General features: G+C 45.3%; 1 protein-coding gene across 1 annotated transcript in view; it reads right to left on the minus strand.

Annotated features, from left to right (window-relative positions):
• JPH3 (junctophilin 3) overlaps positions 1–21,917 on the minus strand; it is a 234,027-nt gene extending 212,110 nt beyond the window's left edge. Inside the window, exon 1 of the mRNA XM_033941680.1 lies at positions 21,536–21,917. Coding sequence (XP_033797571.1) covers positions 21,536–21,917 — 382 coding nt within the window. The remainder of the gene's footprint in view (positions 1–21,535) is intronic.
• Between the last annotated feature and the right edge of the window lie 524 nt (positions 21,918–22,441).

Genomic DNA, 22,441 nt, shown 5'->3' on the forward strand with positions numbered 1-22,441 from the left:
TCTTGAATAGTAGGGTCTTGATTTCTTTGCGGAAAGCCTTGAGGTCAGTTGATGCTGTCAGTAGGTTGGTGATGGAGGGGTCCAATTTAGCTGCATGTGTTGCAAGTAAGTTGTCAAGAGGACTTTTGTTGTTTTTATTTGAGCTAACTTTAATTGATCCCCACTCCCTTTTATCAAGACACGCTGCCAAGCAGTGTGAGCTAAATTGTTCTATACTGCTACAAATGACTGGGGAGTCAATTCATGAGCTTCTTTACATGTGTTACAATAAAGAGTTAGCATTTTCTGAGATCGTTTTCAATACATAGAAACATAGTAACACAATGACAGATAAAGGCCAAATGGCCCATCCAGTCTGCCCATCCGCAGTAGCCATTATCTCTTCCTAAGAGATCCCACGTGCCTATCCCAGGCTTTCTTAAATTCAGAAACTTTCTCTGTCTCTACTACCTCTTAAGGGGAGACTGTTCCACGCATCTACCATCCATTTCCTTAGATTACTCCTGAGCCTATCACTTCAGTCTTAACTTCATCCTATGCCCTCTCATTCCAGAGCTTTCTTTCAAATGAAAGAGACTCGAATCATGCACATTTACGCCACATATGTATTTAAACATATCTATCATATCTCCCCTCTCCTGCCTTTCCTCCAAAATATACAGACTGAGATTGTTAAATCACATTTATACCATAATCAATCATCCTATATATATACACATATAGTACTAGTATTGTATACTGTGTTCATACTAAATCATACTACATGCCAAGCTGCTCATAGGAATAGAATGGGTGAAACATAGAAACATAGAAATAGACGGCAGATAAGGGCCACGGCCCATCTAATCTGCCCACCCCAATGACCCTCCCCTACCTTTCTCTGTGAATAGATCCCACGTGTCTATTCCATTTGGCCTTAAAATCAGGCACGCTGCTGGCCTCAATAACCTGAAGTGGAAGACTATTCCAGCGATCAACCACCCTTTCAGTGAAAAAGAATTTCCTGGTGTCCCCGTGCAGTTTCCCGCCCCTGATTTTCCACGGATGCCCCCTTGTTGCCGCGGGACCCTTGAAAAAGAAGATATCTTCTTCCACCTCGATGCGGCCCATGAGATACTTGAATGTCTCGATCATGTCACCCCTCTCTCAGCGTTCCTCGAGTGAGTACAGCTGCAACTTATCCAGCCGTTCCTCGTACTGGAGATCCTTGAGTCCCGAGACCATCTGGGTGGCCATTCTCTGGACCGACTCCAGTCTCAGCACATCCTTACGGTAATGCAGCCTCCAGAATTGCACACAGTATTCCAGGTGGGGCCTCACCATGGATCTATACAATGGCATAATGACTTCAGGCTTACGGCTGACGAAACTCCTGCGTATGCAACCTATGATTTGCCTTGCCTTGGATGAAGCTTGCTCCACTTGATTGGCAGCCTTCATGTTCTCACTGACGATCACCCCTAAGTCTCGTTCTGCTTCAGTTCTTGTTAGGATCTCGCCATTAAGGGTGTAAGTCTTGCGTGGATTTTGGCTGCCCAGGTGCAAGACTTTGCATTTTTTGACATTGAAGCTGAGTTGCCAGGACCTAGACCAGCACTCCAGTAGGAGTAGGTCGTGCATCATGTGAATTTATGTCTGTTGTGCTTTTGCCCACTACATTGCTTAGTTTGGCGTTATCGGCGAATAATGTTATTTTACCTCGCAGCCCTTCTGCCAAGTCTCTTATAAAGATGTTGAATAGGATCGGACCCAGGACCGAGCCCTGCGGCACTCCACTGATTACTTCTGTCATTTTGGAGGGGGTGCCGTTCATCACTACCCTCTGAAGCCTACCTCCAAGCCAGTTCCCAACCCATTTCGTCAATGTGTCGCCCAATCCTATAGAACTCATCTTGCTCAGCAACCTGCGGTTTGGTATGCTATCGAATGCTTTACTGAAGTCCAGGTATATGATGTCCAGGGGCTCTCCAACATCCAGCTTCCTCGTCACCCAGTCAAAGAAGCTGATCAGGTTGGATTGGCAGGATCTCCCCTTAGTAAATCCATGTTGACGGGGATCCCGTAGATTCTCCTCATTCATGATCGTATCCAATTGGCGTTTGATTAGAGTTTCCATTAGTTTGCACACTATTGATGTGAGACTCACCGGTCTGTAGTTTGCTGTCTCCATCTTGGAGCCTTTCTTGTGGAGTGGAATGACGTTAGCCGTCTTCCAGTCCAACGGGACGTTACCCGTACTAAGGGAGAGATGGAAGAGCGCGGATAGCGGTTCTGCTAAGACATCACACAACTCCCTGAGCACCTGGGGTGTAGGTTGTCAGGCCCCATTGCCTTGTTAACCTTAAGCTTTGACAGCTTGCAGTAGACACCACTGGGTGTAAACTCGAAATTACTAAACGGGTCAGCATTTAGCTCACGCAGCATGATAAAAGGGGGGGTTAATTTTTTCAAAGTTTTTTTGTTTTAATGGTGGCTATGAGAGGGGCCGCCCGATACTTAAAGTCCTAGGTTTCAAACGTATGGACTTTAATGCAACGGGAGAGTACCTGAAGAAAGAGCTGTTAGGATGGGAGGACATAAGAGAAGTGGAAAAACAGTGGTCTAAGCTGAAAAGAGCGATAAAAATGGCTATGGACCTTTATGTGAAGAAAATAAATAAAAACAAGAGAAAAAGGAAGTCAATATGGTTCTCCAAATTAGTGGCAGAGAAAATAAAGGCGAAAAAGTTGGCGTTCGTGAAATATAAAAAAAACTAAGAAGAGGAGTGCAGAAATTACTACAGGGTGAAATTGAAAGAAGCCAAGAGAGAGATACTATTTTGGTACGACACTACACTGCACTGTATGATACAACATGAGATTCTAATGTACTGTACTGTACTGTACTGGTCTTCCCACACTGTTCTCGACCTACGTAACCCACATCCCCCAACCTCTTCCCACCTCCTAGTATTACCCCTTACTAGCCAAGAGACAAGCCAAGAGAAATAACGCTCCAAACGCACACTGCGACACCCTCCACCCAACCATCGCCCCACAACGCCCCCCCACAAGCGTCCAAATTCCATCCTTTGCGGCAGGAAGAGCCCTTCTCATCGCCCCTCAACGCCCCCCCGCAAATGCCCAAATTCCACCCACTCCGATAGGACGAGCCCTTCACAATGGCCTGGCCAAGCACGCACCAATGCGCTGCACTACTCCTATTCTACCTGTTCCTCACTAGGCTCTGCAACGCAGACAACTCTAATGCATCCCCCATCCCCATCCATTCCACAACACACCGACCAGCAAACCCCAAAACCCCTACTCACACCCTCCTCACCTCACAAGACCATCCACATACCAATCCTTCCACCATCCCCCCTCCCCCACACATACGGACCAAGCCCCACTCAAAAAAACCACGAACTCTAAAAAAACTGACCCACTCCCACTACTCCCCATTCGATCACACCAACCACCAAATACTACTTGGATTTTACCTAAATATCAGATCAATGAGGAATAAAGCGACATTGATCAAAGATTGGCTGATTGAAACCAACCCCGACTTCGTCCTTCTTGCGGAAACCTGGTTGCTATCAGACAAAGACATCATCATTAAAGACTGCCTACCCCCAGGATACAAAATTCTCTCACTAGCCAGAACATGGGGAAGAGGAGGTGGTCTTGCAATAATCTTCCGAGACCAACTAAACTGTACCACTCTCAACACAACATCTTCACCCAACTCAGAAATTCTAACCATCTCCCTAACATCAAAATCACTGCCCTCCTCACTAACCATCACTTTATTCTACATCCCTCCAAAAAAATGGACCACATCCAAAGAGGACTTCGCAGAAACCCTACTAACCAATTCTCTAACAAGTCCCTACAACCTACTATGCGGGGACATTAATATCCACCTCGAGCAACCCGACCAACCAGAAATCTTAGATTTTTGGTCACTCCTCACCCAACTAGGCTATGACAAACACCCCCATCAAAACCCACCAAAAAGGCCATCAGTTAGACCTGGTGACTCTCTCATCTAAGGATCAGACCAACCCCACTTTCTACTGGAAACAAGGCAACTGGTCAGACTCGCTTTGGTCTGACCACCGTCTATGTACCTTCACCATTGGATGCCAACATAAACCCTCCCAAAACAGCAAAACCAGAACTACCATATCCCACACCACCAGAGGAAAGATTGACCCAATTGAATTTTGGTCCCGTTTTGAAATCAACACCAACCCAACAGAAGAAACGGACCAGCTCATGAGCTCCTGGATCAAGAATAGTACCAACATATTAAACGAGATCGCCCCCATTAAAACACGCAGAATAAGAACCTCAAACAAAGAGGGCTGGTTCGACTCAGAACTGCTGCTGTTAAAGAAGGACCTCAGAAAAGCAGAAAGAGTATGGCAAAAATCTGGTACCCTAGAACATAGACTGGCCTGGAGACTAAAACTAAAAAATTACAAAAACCTCACTAACGAAAAAAAAAAAACTTCTACTCCCACAAAATTGGTAACATAAAAACCAACAGTAGAAACCTCTTCAAATTGGTTAATGACCTATACAACATCGAGACCTTCACAAACACACAAGAAGAATCCACTTTAACCGCCAACACCCATGCAGACTTCTTCAACACCAAGATTCAAAAATTAAGATCAACACTACCTACCAGGCCCAACCCATTCGAGTTGTTCCCCATTCTCCTGGACCCGGACATATCGAACCCAGACACAGGAACTAGAACAGACCTAAGCTGGAAACAATTCGCAAAAATCGACTGGCATACATTTAATACCTACTACAACAAATACACACACTCCTTCTGCAAACTGGACACATGCCCACCAAACATCATGAAAGCCGCCCCGCCCCACTTCAAAGCAAACATGATGATATGGGTCAATTCACTTTTATCCACAGGAAACTTCCCGTTAGAGCATGGTCATATTATGATCACCCCAATTATAAAAAACACGAAAGAACCATCAAACTCCCCTGCTAATTATAGACCAATTGCTAGCATCCCCCTATTTACCAAAATAGCAGAAGGGATGGTAAAGGCGGAACTTGTTGCATATCTTGAAAAATTCAACATCCTAAGCGACAATCAATCAGGTTTCCGCGCAGATCACAGCACTGAAACCATCATAGCCTCCCTTCCCGACCACCTCCACACCCTCTTTAGCCAGGGCTCAAGCGCCCTGATTATATAACTTGATCTGAGCAGTGCCTTCGACCTGGTCGACCACTCCATTCTCCTTGAATGCCTGGCCCACATCGGCATCTCCAACCAGGTCCTCAACTGGTTCCAGGGGTTCCTAAGAAATAGATCCTACACAGTGCTCAAGAATAACTTGTTCTCATATAGTTGGGACAATACCTGCGGGGTCCCTCAGGGCTCCCCCCTGTCACCCACCCTGTTCAATATCTACCTGGCCTCTCTAGTGAACCTTCTACACAACCTCAAACTTAAATCTTTCATCTATGCAGACGACATCACAATAGCCATCCCACTAACCAATTTCTCACAAGAACGACTCAACTACATTACAAACATTCTCAACCAGATCGAACTCTGGATGTTATCTTTCAGACTGAAACTCAATCCCGACAAATCAAAATTCTTCCTAGCCACCCCCAAGGACAAAATCAAGGACACTTCAATTCAACTAAAAGGACAAACTTTCCCCCTCGAACCCACCCTAAAGATACTGGGAGTCACTCTGGACAAAAATCTATCCTTAGAAAACCACACCGATCTCATGGTCAGGAAAAGCTTCTCCGTACTGTGGAAACTCCGCACCATAAAAAAATACCTCAACGACACCTCTTTTCGCCTACTTGTACAATCCTCCATCCTCAGCATTCTTGACTACTACAACATCATTTACCTCAACGCCACAAAGAAAACCACCATGAGACTAAAAATAATCCAAAATACCGCGGTGCGTCTCATCTTCGGCCTAAAGAAATGGGAACACGTCACCCCCTTCTACCACCAACTTCACTGGCTGCCATTTGAATCTAGAGTCCTCTTTAAATTCGCATGCTTCTGCTACAAATCGATAAATGGTTCAGCACCAAGTTACATCAATTCTCACTTTAGCCTCTACAACACAAACAAGAAATCCCGTAGAATTCAGTTGTTCGCCTTCCCGTCTCTAAAACTCTGCCATCTTAAAAGATTCCTAGACAAAACCTTCGCCTTCCAAGCAGCTAAGCTCAACCCATGGCTTGCACAAATGATACTCGAGGCCCCCACTTACCTCGGCTTCAGAAAATCACTCAAAACCTACCTATTCGGCAAACAAGACCCCTAACAACCCCCCCCCCCCCCGCTTACATTACTACTCGCCCCCCCGCCCTCCCCCCGCTCTTCTCCTCCCCTTATTGCTCCCCTCTCCCCTATCTCCCCTCCGCCCGTCATCCTCTGTTAAGTTCGATTAACATTTGCTTATATCCGATAAACTACTTATATCGGATAAATTATCTTTACATGATAAAATGCTGTAAACCTGCTTTAACATTTGTTTTTATCTGATAAATTGTGTATTGCTGATAAATTGTTTAAAATTGTTCAAACTGTTTGTAAATCTGCGTGTCAACACAGATACTACTGTAACTGATGTAAACCGCCTAGAACTCTCCGGGTATGGCGGTATATAAGAATAAAATTATTTAAAAAATTATTATTATATTATACGTCTGGCGAAAGCACAGTCGGAAAAACAAATGGCTAAAAATGTAAAAAAAGGGAGACAAAATTTTTTTCAGATATATTAGTGAAAGGAGGAAGATGAAAAATGGAATTGCTAAACTAAAAGATGCTGGGAACCGATATGTGGAGAGTGATGAGGAAAAAGCAAATGTGCTAAACCAGGGGTGCCCAACGCGTCGATCGCGATCGACCGGTAGCTCAGGAAGGCAACATGAGTCGATCGCAGAGCCCATCCCGGGCTCTGTGATAGACTCGTGTTGCCGTCCCGTTCTACCGGGCCTATCAGCCTTCCTCTCCCCGACGTCAAAGACGCCGACGCCAGGCATTAGGCTGTTTTTGTCATTTTTTTTGGGGGGGGGCGTGGTGGCAGCAGCAGCAACAGCCTGAAAAAGAAATCATCCTGGCCCGGGTCGGTGTCATACTCCGGAACTTCTACCTCTTCCAGCAGCCCTCTCCCTTCTACCTGCTTCCGGCCACACCCCCTGCTCCGCGGCTCTCTTCGGCAACTCAGCAGCAGCAATCGACACAAGCTTCTGACGTCGGGGCCTACCCTCTGCGAGTCCCGCTTGTTTCAACTTCCTTTTTCCACAAAGGCGGGACTCGTAGAGGGAAGGCCTCGATGTCGGCAGCTTGTCTTGATCACTGCTGCCGACGAGTTGCTTAAGAGAGCCGCGGAGCAGGGGGGTTTAGCCAGGAGCAGGTAGAAGGGAGAGGGCCAGATGCAGGACTCGTGGGTGAGGGAGCAGAAGAGAGAGAGAAAGAAAGAGAGGAGGGAAAAAAAAGGAAATATTTCATACTGGGCTGGGCCGGAGTGGAGGGAGGGTGGAAAGATTCTGGCTACAGGGTGCATTAACAAAGGAAAAGGGGGGAAAGCTGAAAATGGAGATAGTGACACAAAGAAGAGAAAGAGTAAGCAGGACCTACTGAATAAGGATAGAGATACAGAGGGGACATGAAGAGGAGGTGAAATAGAAACATCGAAGTAATGCTGAAAAAGTGTGTGGGGGGGGAGATAAAGACATTGAAAGGGTAAATGGTGAACATGGGGTAAAGACAGAGACAAATGAAGAGTCTGAAAAAGTGGTGAGATAGGGATATAGATGAGATGGACACAAAGAAGGGTGATGCTGAAAAATAGGTGGAATGGTAATTCTGACAGACACAGAAGGGAAATGCTGGATCAAGGAGAGATGGGGCTCAGGCTGGATGGAATGAGGAGAAATGCCTTGTTGGCCCGGAACTTCCTCTCCTATGTCAGAATTGACGTCAGGGAGCGGAATGCTGGTCAGCTCGACGCTTCTGCAGGGAAAGCTTGGAACAGCGGTGGCTTGGGGGCTGTTCCCCGATGGCGGTGGCAGCAAACCGAGTGGCTTGGGGGAGGGCACGGAGAAAGAAAGAAAGGGGGCAGACAGGGAGACAGAAAGAAGGGGGAACAGGGAGACAGAAAGAAAAAGTTGGAGAGAATGAGGTCTGGAGGAGAGGAAACATACAAGAGGCTGAAAGAAAGGAAGAAAGATTGGATGCATAGTCAGAAGAAGAAAGTGCAACCAGAGACTCATGAAATCACCAAACAGCAAAGGTAGGAAAAATGATTTTATTTTCAATTTAGTGATCAAAATGTGTCGGTTTTGAGAATTTATATCTGCTGTCTATATTTTGCACTATGGCTCCCTTTTACTAAACCGCAATAGTGTTTTTTAGTGCAGGGAGCCTATGAGCATTGAGAGCAGCACAAAGCATTCAGCGTAATTCCCTGTGCTAAAACCTACTATTGTGGTTTAGTAAAAAGGGAGGGGGTGTATTTGTCTATTTTTGTATTTTGTTACTGAGGTGACATTGCATAGAGTCATCTGCCGTGACCTCTTTGAAAAAACCCGGAATGTGAATAATTAACATTTTCTCTGCCTTTCAGTGTGCTTTGTGTTTTTTTTAAAATTTTATTGTTGGTAGATCATTTTGACTTAGTCATTATAAAAGTAGCTCGCAAGCCCATAAAGTGTGGGCATCCCTGTGCTAAACAGATACTTCTGTTCTGTGTTCACAGAAGAAAATCCTGGAGAAGGACCGAGATTGTCTGGCAAAGTTACACGAGAAAATGGAGTGGATTCTGCGCCGTTCACAGAGGAGAGAGTTTATGAGCAACTTGAAAAACTGAAGGTGGACAAAGCGATGGGACCAGACGGGATCCATCCCAGGATACTAAGGGAGCTCAGAGAGGTTCTGGCGAGTCCTATTAAAGACTTGTTCAACAAATCTCTGGAGATGGGAGTAGTTCCTGGGGATTGAAGGAGAGCGGATGTGGTCCCTATTCATAAAAGTGGTCACAGGGATGAAGCAGGAAACTACAGGCCGGTAAGCCTCACTTCAGTTGTTGGAAAAATAATGGAAGTGTTGCTGAAAGAAAGGATAGTGTACTTCCTTGAATCTAATGGGCTACAGGATCTGAGGCAACATGGCTTTACAAAAGGTAAATCGTGCCAAACGAACCTGATTGAATTTTTTGATTGGGTGACCAGAGAGCTGGATCGAGGACATATGCTAGATGTAATTTACTTGGATTTCAGCAAAGCCTTTGATACAGTTCCTCATAGGAGGCTGTTGAACAAACTTGAAGGGCTGAAGTTAGGACCCAAAGTGGTGAACTGGGTTAGAAACTGGCTGTCGGACAGACGCCAGAGGGTGGTGGTTAATGGAAGTCACTCGGAGGAAGGAAAGGTGAGTAGTGGAGTCCCTCAGGGTTCGGTGCTGGGGCCAATCCTGTTCAATATGTTTGTGAGTGACATTGCTGAAGGGTTAGAAGGAAAAGTGTGCCTTTTTGCAGATGATACCAAGATTTGTAACAGAGTAGACACTGAAGAGGAAGTGGAAAATATGAAAAAGATCTGCAAAAGTTAGAGGAATGGTCTAATGCTTGGCAACTAAAATTCAATGCAAAGAAATGCAGAGTAATGCATTTGGGGATTAATAATCGGAAGGAACCGTATATGCTGGGAGGAGAGAAGCTGATATGCACGGACGGGGAGAGTGACCTTTGGGTGATAGTGTCCGAAGATCTAAAGGTGAAAAAACAGTGTGACAAGGCAGTGGCTGCTGCCAGAAAGATGCTGGGCTGTATAAAGAGAGGCGTAGTCAGTAGAAGGAAGAAGGTGTTGATGCCCCTGTACAGGTCATTGGTAAGGCTCCACTTTGGAGTATTGTGTTCAGTTTTGGAGACCGTATCTGGTGAAGGACGTAAGAAGACTTGAGGCGGTCCAGAGGAGGGCGACGAAAATGATAGGAGGCTTGCGCCAGAAGACGTATGAGGAGAGACTGGAAGCCCTGAATATGTATACCCTAGAGGAAAGGAGAGACAGGGGAGATATGATTCAGATGTTCAAATATTTGAAGGGTATTAACGTGGAACAAAATCTTTTCTAGAGAAAGGAAAATGGTAAAACCAGATGACATAATTTGAGGTTGAGGGGTGGTAGATTCAAAGGCGATGTTAGGAAATTCTATTTTACAGAGAGGGTGGTGGATATCCTGCAAACAACGGGATGGTTGGATAGGCTGGTGTTGGATGGCAACTTCAGTATTTGGAACCTAGGACAATACCAGGTGGACTTTAATCTGTGACCCAGAAATATCAAAGAAGAGACAAGTTAATTGAATCATGTATTTGTAATGAGAATAGCTAATGGTCAGACTGGATGGACTGTTCAGGTCTTTATTTGCCGTCATTTACTATGTTACTATGTTACCTGGCAGAAACCCAAAGAGTAGAAACATTCCAGAGCTGAGATTGTGATGTCATAATGCCGCATTCCACTAATGCCTTAGAGCCAACATCAGCAGTGATGTCACAATAGCTTGATTAGGTGGCAACTTCAGCATTTGGAACCTAAGATAATACCAGGTGGACTTTACAGTCTATGACCCAGAAATATCAAAGAAGAGACAAGTTAATTGACTCATGTATTTGTAATGGGCAGACTGAATGGACCGTTCAGGTCTTTATCTGCCCTCATTTACTATGTTACTTTTACAAGCTGCATTAGGGGTTTTTATTGCAGGCCACTGATGCTCATAGAATTCCTATGGGCATCAGAGCTTTTACCGCAGCAACCCTTGATAAAAACCCTAATGCAGCTTGATAAAAGGGGGCCTATATTTTGAGAGGTGCCATCGACTCGTGTTCGAGTCCTAGTGACTTGATGAACTTTATCAAGTTTTTGTGGCAGAATACAGAAGTAGATTGCTGGGCCTTTCTTCTGCACAGTATACATTCGATGATGTCGCCATTGTCGCATCAAATGTGATCCTCCACCTCCAACGCTGCCCGTCTGCTGCTGCCCAGATGGGTGGGTACATCTTTGGCCTGACATCTCCTTGGGAGGCCCTGCTGGTAGTGAAACTGCCGACGGCATAGCTTTCAGCTTCTCAGATGCGCGCAAGCCCCAGTGGCACGACAAGCCTGTGTACCATTACATTATATAGTTCTTGTATTCCGCCTGTATCACAGTGAGTTCAAGGTGGATTACAAAAGTCAGAAATAGGTCTTCTGAGACTAACAAAAATCCCCAATTATTTATCCCCAATTATCTGCAAGTACATGTTTTCTAAACAGCATCGGCTTTTTTTTGTAGATATGGTCACCCAGTGCTTTCTGTTCTTCATTTAGGCCTCCTTTTATCAAGCTGCAATAAGGTTTTTATATCATGCTACTGCGGTAAAAGCTCCGGCACTGACAGAATTCCTCTGAGTGTCAGAGTTTTTATCGCAGTGACCCGCAAAAAATAAAAAAAAACTCTTAACGCAGCTTGATAAAAGGTAGCCATAAGAATGAAGTAGTTTACTGAATTCTCTGTTTTAGCATGAAAAAAATGAGCACCATCAATTCAGGCTGCTTCAGAATCCTCCAGATCTAAGTCAGACTAATCAGCTTTGCAAACAGACCTCTCCTACATTTGGGTTTCATGAATTTCACCCACACACAATGTGTTCATGAAACCAAAGAAAGGTTTCTGCGGCTGCGGGTCTACGGCACAGGGATTTCATGTTGCCTTAAAGAGAAGTTGTAGCCTTTCTTCCCCTCCCTCGCCCTGCACTTTTCGGTGCTACGACAAATCCATTTCACTAATTAATGAGGGCAAAGTTCATATCCTCAGCCTTCTGCAGTAAAGCACAGCCTGCTTTGTTCGTTCCCTCCAGTTTCAAAGACAGTGAAGAAAGAATAGCTTTAAACATAGTGGTTTCATTTATTTATACCTTCCCTTCCCCAAATAAGGTCTTTGAAAGGAGTTCAGGAGGGCAGTTTTGAGAATATGGTCTTTAGTGCACAAGACTGCGATGATATCAAAAGGGTAAAATCAAAGCTTAGCTAAGAGTAAACATCTTCCTGCGAGAGGAGGGTGCCTAGGGCTTAAAGGTCCCCCCTTACTCTGGATTTCATGACCCTCTTTCTGCAACTACGGATTTCTATATTTGAGTTTCTAAATCGCTATATGTTGCGCTATGCTCGACCACCCCTCCCCCACAACATTCTCTGCCCGAACTCAGGGGGCCGAGCTATGGCGCCTGTTCCATCCCTTCCTCTGTGGATTCTTTTAAACAAGATGGGGAAGAAATCTGAACTGTAAATAACGGTACACCATTAAAAAAACCAAGGATTAGACGTGTGAGGGTTTTTGCCTGGGTAGCAGTTTTTAAATCTGTCTAGTTTTCCTTGAATTTTGCATTTTTATGAAAATTTACTACTTCCAGAAGATTGTACCTTGAAAACTGTTCACACTGTTTCAAACTCATCCTCTAACTACCTATATTTCCTCTTGCCGTCCTAATAAAAAAACAATTTCAGATGTTTCCCATTGAAATCAAAACAAATTTCTTCAGAAAATTGTAAATTCTCCTTGCAGTACAATTATTTCACAAGACGAACCTGTCTTCTGGGGTGAAATATAAGGGATCTTGGAAATGAGTTAAATTACATGTTTAAAAAAAAAACACATTAAAAAAAATGATCTACAATGTGACTTTTTTGGAGATGGGGTAGGAAATAGAGAAAATCTTCCAAATACGCCTAAAATCACTAATAATAAAACCCTAAGTGCGCATGTGCACTCCTACCTGCATGATTTCTGCCTCTGTGATCCGTAGCTCCATGCCAGTAGAACAAGCCTGTGGCAATTTTCTGCCTCCTACTGCACATGCAGAGTTTGTGACCACGGACGCAAAGAGGCGGAGAACACGCTGGCGACTCCCCCCTCCCTCACTCTAAGACGGTAGTAAATCTCTTCATTCGCGTCTGCCCTCCTCTTCAAAGCAGCCTGCTGAGGATCGCCGGCCAGCTGTAGCAAACCTAACAGGCTGCTCTCCACCTCAGTAGCACATTCCCTCTGATGCGGTCCCGTATGTCAGAGGAGGGGTGGGATCATGTCAGAGGGAACGAGAGTGGCCTTGCGAGGTTCGCTACAGCCGGCCGGCGATCCTCAGCAGGCTGCTTTGAAGAGGAGGGCAGACGCGAATGAAGAGTAGCGGCGGCAGCAGCGGTTCATGCCGGTGGGCCAGAAGAGACCAGGAAGCCGGGATGGAGGGAGGGTAGGAACAGCGGTTTGGGAGCAGGTATTAGGGAGCAGGGAAGAGATGCTGCTGGACAAGGGGGAGGTAAAAAGAAGGGAGAAGGGCTGCTGCTGGACAGAGGGAGCAGGGAAGAGGTGCTGCTGGACAGGGGGGAGGTAAAAGAAAGGGTAAAGGGCTACTGCTGGACAGGGGGAGCAGGCAAGGGGTGGTAGTGGACAGCTGAGGAAAGAGAGAGACAGAAAGAAAGACAGACAGCGGCCAAGGAGAGAGAGAGAGAGACAGAAAGAAAGACAGACAGAAAGCGGCCAAGGAGAGCGAGAGAAAGAAAGAAAGATATACACACACATCTATTCTAGCACCCGTTAATGTAACGGACTTAAAGACTAGTATATAATGTTTTACTTCAGCCAACTTGGGTAAGCAAGTCTTTCAAGTACCTGTATTTTTACTTTTAAGAATGTGACGCATTTTGAAATATAGATTTAATGGAAACATTTGGCTTTAAGAGCTTTGATTTTGATGAAGACCCCTCAAGCTATGGATCATGATAATTAATACCTATATTCTTCATATGACATGCACTTACAATCTTAGTGATAGCTAAGATAGTGGATGCTGCGGGTGGGCCGACTGGATGGGCCATTTGGCCTTAATCTGCCATCATGTTTCTATGTTGGTTTACGTTTGTCCGACTAGTACATTCCCTTTTGGTTGGCAAAGGTAAGCAGCGATAAATACTAATTCAGCGATGAAAATAAAGTTCAAGTAACTTTTACCCTCTCTTTTTTGAATTATTGTTATTAAGGAAAACCAAGAAAACCTGAGCTCTGCACAAATTGTCAGCAGCTCTCGGAGTGAACTAGGAAGCGTAGCGGTGTGGGTATTGTTACATAGCAAGAGCTCTCCAAGGTGCTGAAGAGACTGTTCTCCCGGGGCTTTCATGAAGCTCTGTTTTGTTTGGCTGGGTTCCGTGTGTAGAAAATCATTTCGGTCACTGCTGGTTATTTTAAGAGGATGCTGCTTCATGGTACACTTCACTGAGCTTATCTCATCATCCAAAAATAATACAGGTAAAATAGTTTTGCATTTTGTCCAAAGGCAATCACTATTCTCCGAACTACAAACGATTACAGGACTCCTAATTCCCAAATGAATGTACGCTAGTTGATGAAGCGTTTAAAGACCCTAAAATGCGACAGTAATCGTTAAGCTGCTGCTGTCATTGAACTTTTTATTTATGAAATAAAAATAATACACTACAAATAAAAATGTAGGAGACGGAGAAATTTAGCGGTACTTAAAGTACAATAAACACACGTATCAGCCAATCAGATGCGTTAATGCCTTTGCCTGTAATATTTCTCAGGAGTGGCTCTAGTAACACAGTGGATGACGGCAAATAAAAACCAGTACATCCTCTTCAGTCTGCCCAATAGCCATGTGTCTATTATCACTAGGAGATGTCTGAAGTTAAAAGACAAAACAAGAAATACTTTTCTTTTTCGATCACCTGTTTTCAGGTCGGTACACTTAGAAAAACACTGGCTCACGACACTTTATCAATAGCGCATCAAAGAGTTACCCCGATTCCAGTTTGAAAGGACTTGGTTTAAATACAAGTTCGTATTTTTTTTCATGCAGTTACAAAGTAACAATACCAAATTGTATTTCGAATGATGCAACACCTGCATAATACTGGATTCCATCCACATTGTCCTTACTGGGGAATTTATATGAAAAAAACGCGACCCGTCCTAAAGTTTTTAAGTATTAGGATTCAGTAATTCTAAAGTAGACCATGAGTGAAATACCCTATATACGAGTGTATAAATGATAGACTCTCACTTCCTATTAATGCTTTCTCGAAGAGAAACTGAGAGAAGACTGGAAATGGCCTTATCTTGAATCTGTCTTGCCCTTTCTACATTATTCATGCCAAACATGATTTCACAAAAGTAGTGAGTGTGCAGAGCTTTTCCTGCTGTTATGCTGGTTTGATATCATATCTGCTGTGTAGGGAAAAAGAAGATCGAAAGTCAGACGATTCATTCGATATTGTAGGGTGCTGTCCTTTCATAAGGCAGCCATATAACTGACTACCTGACAATCATCGCCACTGGTATATTAAAAGACAAGTGCTCAGAAGAATTTCAAGAGAGCAGCTTGGGTGTCAAAGAAAACAATCTAACTTTGCAGCTGCTGGAGTCCTTCCTTCTAATTTAGACTTACTACTACAGCAAGGTACACAGATACTTTCTCTGTTGCTGGTGGGCTTACACCCCAAGAAGTTTTTTTTTCACCTGGGGCAATGGAGGGTCACAGGGAGTTATAGCTGGAATTGAGCCCAGTTCACCAAGATCAAAGCCTAACTCTAACCATTAGGCTACTCCTTCACTTCCCCTAGTTTTTCAGTACTGTTCCTATCAACGTCTTTGAAAATTTGCAGTCAAGTCATACATTTCTGGACTGTATAGGCACCTGATCCTTCATACATTTGTGTTAATGTGTTAATTCCCAGTGGGTACCAGAGATGCCCAATTCATGATTCAAATTGATTCACAGGTTCAGTTCTGCTGAATTCATTCAAATCAATCTGTTTAAGAAACAAACTTGGAGTCATTGATTCAGGCCTGCTCGTGGGCTTTCCCTCTGCTAGAGTCTTTCCTTCTAATGTAACTTCATGAAACAGGAAGTTGTATCAGAAGGAAGGACTCCAGCAGAGGGAAAGCCCAAGAGGAAGTCTGTGCAGATAGGCGGTGAGGGCTGAGAACTTCTGTGAAGGTATGTGCACAGTGCTGCTTCTGGTGTTGGGCCCATGCCATTGATGCTGCTTTCAGACCCATGCAGGGGGGCACTTATGCCACTGCCAGACTTGGACCCACATGAGTGTGTGTATAGCTACTGCTGATGGACCCAGGGGGGAGCTGGAAACTGGAGTGAAAGCTCAGAAGAGAGAATACTAGACCCTTGGGATGGAGGGTCCATTTGACTGGCTGAGGCTGGAGCAGGTGAGAAGGGAAGAGAGACAGGGTGATGGCTACATGGGATGGAGAGGCTGGAGGGAAGGGAAGAGAGAGAGGGTGCTGGTCACATTGGATGGGGTGGTGGTGGTGGCTGGAAGGAAGGGAAGAGAGAGGGTGCTGTTCACAGGGGGTAGGGAGGTGCTGGAAGGAAGAGGGTTGCTGGCCAGATGGGATGGGGTAGCTAGAGGGAAGAGAGATAGGGCACTGGCCCTTCACAAACTGTCAGGGGTAGCTGGGGGCAGAAGAGGACATGAGGGGGCAGGCAGAGAAAATTTTTAAGACTGGACTTTTGGAGAGTGCTGGACCTGCAGGAAGGAGGAGAGAGAAGGGAAGGTACAAAGTTGGGAGATGGATGGTGAGCATTGAGAAAGAAGAAAATGTCAAATGGGCAGGAGACCCTGGAGATCAAATTAACAAAAGACAAACAGAAACCAGAGCCTGGGACCAATATGATTTGAATAATAAAATGATCAGACAACAAAAGGTAGAAAAAGTAATTTTATTTTTGTGAATACAATATATTAGCTTTGAGACGTGTATCCTGCCAGAGCTGGTGTTGCAGTGAGCACGAGCTTGGACCTAGCGGTGTTTGCTTTGTTTACATTCGACAGCGAAGGCATCAGGATGGAGAAGAGGCTGAAAATAAACCTGCCAGCTAATTTTAAAGCTATCAGGAATCAAAACAAATTGAATTAAAAAAAATATTTTCCTGAATCAGATAGCTTTAGTGGGTACAGCCCATGTCTAACCGATTTTGACACCGCAGTCCTTAAGTAGATTTGTATACAGAGATTATGTGTGGGATGTAACTGTTGTTATTGTGGCTGGCAGAATAATCCATTTCCAATGTTTACATTTGATGATATATTATAAGTTTCATCAGTTTGTTCCTGTTTGTTGTCTTTGCTTCTATGATTTTATGAAGCCTTGTTAGGCTTTTTTTATCACCAACTGTGGTGGTATTAGCTTTTGTAACCTGCTTTGAACTAGTTGTAGCTAGACAATATTGAATATGAATTTTAAATTAAAGTTTGTGATGCATGTAGAAGAGATCAGTTATTAGAGGCACAGGTCTACATGGATCTCCTGTCTAAATCTTGCTTACACTGAAGTCTGTTTTCATTGAATGTGATTATACATTTCTTTCAAAATATTTGATTATGTTATGTTTTTACGGTGACCAAGCCAGGTCCCTAGTACCTGGCCAAAACCCAAGCAACATTCCATGCAAGCAGCGGCCTCCCCCATGTCCCTCTCAATAACAGACTATGAACTTTTCCTCCAGGAACTTGTCCAAACCTTTCTTAAAACCAGCTACGCTATCCGCTCTTACCACAACCTCTGGCAACGCGTTCCAGAGCTTAACTATTCTCTGAGTGGAAAAAAAAAATTCCTTCTATTGGTTTTAAAAGTATTTCCCTGTAAATTCATCGAGCGTCCCCTAATCTTTGTCATTTTTGACAGAGTGAAAAATCGATCCACTTGTACCCGTTCTACTCCACTCAGGATTTTGTAGACTTCGATCCTATCTCCCCTCAGCCATCTCAGAAATATATGTTGACAACTCCACAGTGCAGAATTGTCACAATGGGCAGAGAGAAAATTGGAGTTTTTGTAAGTAATAATATAGGTTCAACAGTTATCTGAAATGGCAAAACGCTGACACAGTATCATCTTTGGAGGAGTCTTGCGTTGGGCCAATAAGAGGTAATGGATCACTGCCCCACATCAGAGGAAAAGGGTATCTTGGCCCAACCATTTTTAGTTGATTGGAGAAAAGCCTAGGACACAGAGGCCTACATTTGAAGGTAAATAGATGGAAAAAATTCAGGGTGGTTTGAAAAGTTTGGTAAAAAAAAGGGAAGTACACAATGTAGTCTCCTGATAAATTCCTCTGACTCCTTCCTGCCTTATTGTATCTCTGATATTCTTCTGGATATACCTAACCTCTCTCGGCTTACTAATGTAATTGAAACTATTTTCTGTAACATCACTGTCTGTGTACAGTCTCTTCCTCTGTAAACTGCTCTGAACTGCTTGTGGTATTGCGGTATACAAAAATAAAGTTATTATTATTATTTTTTTTTTTTTTGAGGGCTACACACTTAGCCCAGTGAGTTTCTGAGGTCTGGGCCGTTTGTAGTTAGTTTCTGGCTCTGACAGACCTCGGTGACATTTTAGCGCTGACGGATCCTAATACTTTTCCCTCCCTATGCTGAGACGGATCCGTCAGCGCTAAATTGTCACCGAGGTCTGTCAGAGCCAGAAACTAACTACAAACGGCCCCGACCTCAGATTTTTAAGGACGTGCGGGTTTAGATCCGCGAGGTCCGTCAGGTCCGCGTTTTACCCCTTCCCTCTCCTTAATCTTAGGATGTGGCAGGCCTAGGAGTAAAAGACAGACTGAAGCAAAGGCCTAGTTGCAGGGTCTTGATGGCCACTAACTTGTCCCTGCCACTAAGGCTGAAAAGACAGGCCAGAGCTTCAGTTCCCTGGTGTCTTTCCAAATGTAATGTAGATACGACTGTAAAGGTGAACTCTTACCTTTACCAGAAAGATCCCTAATAAAAATCTAGTTACAAAAATAAATAAAAGTAATAACGTGAGAAGGGGTGGTTAGAAAGGTAAGAACAAGGAAACAGAGGAACATACCACCTAATATTTAAAGCAGTTTAACCCTTTCAGGACCAAGGGACATATTTGACCCATAACTTTAAAATCCTATAAATTTTGATTGGGATAGTCTACAGTTCTAAATTTGATATGTACGGATTCCATATGATACTGCCTTTATGTAAACAAACTGGTTCCGACATTCATTCATTAGCGTCGTTGCCAGATTGACGAGAAGATTCACTTGCCACACTGTCCATAAGCCAGAAGTGTGATTTTTTAAATAAAAATAATGATATTTCACAAAAAAAAATCAATTTTTTGGCATCTGCAAGCCCTTTTTTACCATAAAAATGTCGTCAAAACCACAAAAATTGGCCTACGATCCTTATGGTCCTGAAAGGGTTAATCGCATAGGAGGGGCTCCTGCCTCGTTAAATCACTTGTAAGTTACTGAGGCTTATATGGATGCTGCGGGGACGGTGACGGGGCGGTGAATGGGATGGCAGTGGCGGTGACGGGGCGGTGAAAGGGATGGCGGTGACGGTGACGGGGCGGTGAAAAGGAATGGCGGTGACGGGGCGGTGCAGAGGATGGTGGGCCGGGGCCGGGGCGGTGACGGGGACAGATTTTTTCCCCCTGTCATTCTCTAATATGTACTTCTTAAGATCATAACAATTCTTATGTAATCCGCCTTGAACCGCAAGGTAAAGGCAAAACAGAAATCACTGATGTAATGTAATGTAATCCTGCATGTGTATCACAGACCTCCGTTGCCTGATCATTATATTCATTTTTATCCAGATTAAGCTCTGAGCTCAGAAGTCAGGTCTAACCGGAACTCAGACATTTAGGAGAAAAGAAAAGCCTTGAAGTAGAAGTTGGGACTCATTGTCAGACGTGTCAGAACCACAAAATTAATCGGTTTGGAATATTTGGTAGAAGATGTCTTTTGAGATGAGAACATGTGTCTTTGCTGTTGTCTGTGAAATACAAAGTAAGACACAGAGGTGAAGTGAAGCTGGAGGCAGAAGCCTTGTTTTGGGCCTTACCAGACCAGAAACTCTGTCACCCTTTTCAAACTCTAGCCCAGTGGTTTTCAACCCTGTCCTGGGGACCCCCCAGCCAGTCGGGTTTTCATGAATATACACGAGAGAGATTTGCATACCTGTCACTTCCATTATATGCAAATCTCTCTCGTGCATATTCATGAAAACCCGACTGGCTGGGGGGTCCCCAGGACAAGGTTGAGAACCACTGCAAGCCTTACCAGACCCCCAAAATGTCACCCTTTCCAGCGATAACTGGAAAACTGTAGGCAATCCTGCTCCCTTTCCAGGAATACTGGAATCTGCCATTATGTTTGGAAATCGGATTTAAGAGCCCACCTTTCAAGCCTCGATCTTGATGGAGAAGAAAATGCCAATGAAAGAGAACGCAAGGAAAGGAGGCACCTGTTTGTTAACAAAGACTCCGAAATACTGACACCTCAGAAGGATCTCTTGGGAATATTAGCAACTGTTACCACGGCGAGTATAAAATCAAAAGAGATGTCTGCTGAAGATGAGGTAGCCCAGAATCCTTGCGGCTGCCAAAACCAAAGGCTCCTTTGAGTAAGGCACGCAGGACATTATCGCACGCTTTGCGGCTAGAGCTAACGCCAGCTCAATGCTGGCAGCTCAGTAAAAAGAGCCCCAAGGCAGATCATCTCTCTCTGGACATAGTAAAGGAGTTTGTTCAATATTGGGGGGGGGGGGGGTGCTCAAGCACCCCCAGAGCTGGCTCCCGCGCAATACTGAGCAGCCTACAAAGCAGCGTTTCTCAACTGGGTTCTGGAGGGCCCCCTTGCCAGTCAGGTTTTCAGTCTATCCACAGGGAATATGCATCAACTTGATTTGCATACACTGCCTCCATTATATGCAAATTTATTTCTTGCATGTTAGAAACATAGAAACCTAGAAGATGACGGCAGATAAGGGCCATAGCCCATCAGGTCTGCCCACTCTACTGACCCACCCCCAAGTCTACTATCCTAGGGATCCCACTCCTGGTGACAGGTTCCCTTGGCTTAACCCTCTAAGGCAGGGCTGCCCAAGTCCGCTCCTCGAGATCTACTGGCAGGCCACGTTTTCAGGATTTCTACAATGAATATGCATGAGAGAGAGATTTGCATACCAAGAAGGCAGTGCAGGCAAATCTCTTTCATGCATATTCAATGTAGATATCCTGAAAACCTGGCCTGCCAGTAGATCTCGAGGACCGGAATTGGGCAGCCCTGCTCTAAGGGATCCCACATGTTCAGTGGGGATAACCTGAGAACCTGCCTGGCAACCGCTGGCCTAGAGCAAATGTCTTTCCACCTTAGCCATGTTGGATTGTAAGACCAGTGGAAATTGGGGGGGGGGGGGGGGGGGCTTTACACACTGGGCCTCTCCCCCTTCCGAAGTGACAGGAGGCAGGGCTATAGTGAATCCACCCATTTAACCCTGGGCAACCTGGACTCTCATCCGTCTAGGCAGCTTCCTCCCGGGGGACAAGGAGCTACCTGTGGCAAGCGCAGCTCTGCGTTCGAGAATCGCTCGCTCGCTGGCGTCCGAGGAGCCGCAGGCCCTTACCTCCATCCGAGTAGGTCTCGGTGCCGTAGCCGTCCTGCAGCCCGTTGCTCCAGGTGCCTTCGTATTTGGCTCCGTTGCCGCCGCACTCCCTGAGTCCGTAGCGCCCCTTAAATCCGTGGCTCCACTCGCCTTTGTACACCCACTTGCCTTTGCTCTCCAGCCCGATGCCATGGCGCTTGCCTTGAGCCCAGGTGCCCTGGTAGGTGTTGCCGCTGGGCCAGGTGTAGATGCCGAGCACTTCGAAGCCGTGGCTCCACGAGCCCGCGTACTCGCCCTGGCCCTTTGGGCCAGTGCAGATGCCGTGCCCGTGAGCCTTGCCGTCCTCCCAGCCTCCACAGTAGGACCCCCCATCATCAAAATGAAACCTTCCCCCACTGGACATGCATGTAATTCGGCTTGCAAATCCTCCCCAAAAACTCGCCACAATTCAAGCCAAGTTCATCTTCTCCCGGTGCAAAATGGACTTGGGGGGGAAGGGAGGGGGCGGCGGCACCGATGCAAAAACCCTTGGGGCGATCAGCTGCGTGCTCCGAACGGGCTCAGACCCATCTCTGTCCTCTGAGCCGACCCCCCCACACACACTTTGGAGGGGCAGGGACTGGGAAGCTAGATCAGCAATGCAGTGTCTCTCCCTCCCTCTCCTCCTCCTCTCCCTCCCTCCTTCTCTCTCTCTCACACACACACCTCAGCCATCCAATTAAGCGGCCGCTGACTTAGGCTCAGCTTGCCTTTAGGCGAGGTTTTGCAAGGCGCATAATGAAGGAGGATTACCTTGTTACCTCCTCTTTTTTTTTTTTTGGGGGGGGGGTCTTTGATCTGTCTTGGGAACGGTCGTAAATCTTGCTTATCGAGGAGGCTAGATCCAAAGCTGTCTGCTCGGATTTAAAGAGACAGGGACTGCGTATT

Source organism: Geotrypetes seraphini, chromosome 4 (assembly GCF_902459505.1).
Source record: "Geotrypetes seraphini chromosome 4, aGeoSer1.1, whole genome shotgun sequence".
In the NCBI taxonomy this organism is placed as follows: domain Eukaryota; kingdom Metazoa; phylum Chordata; class Amphibia; order Gymnophiona; family Dermophiidae; genus Geotrypetes; species Geotrypetes seraphini.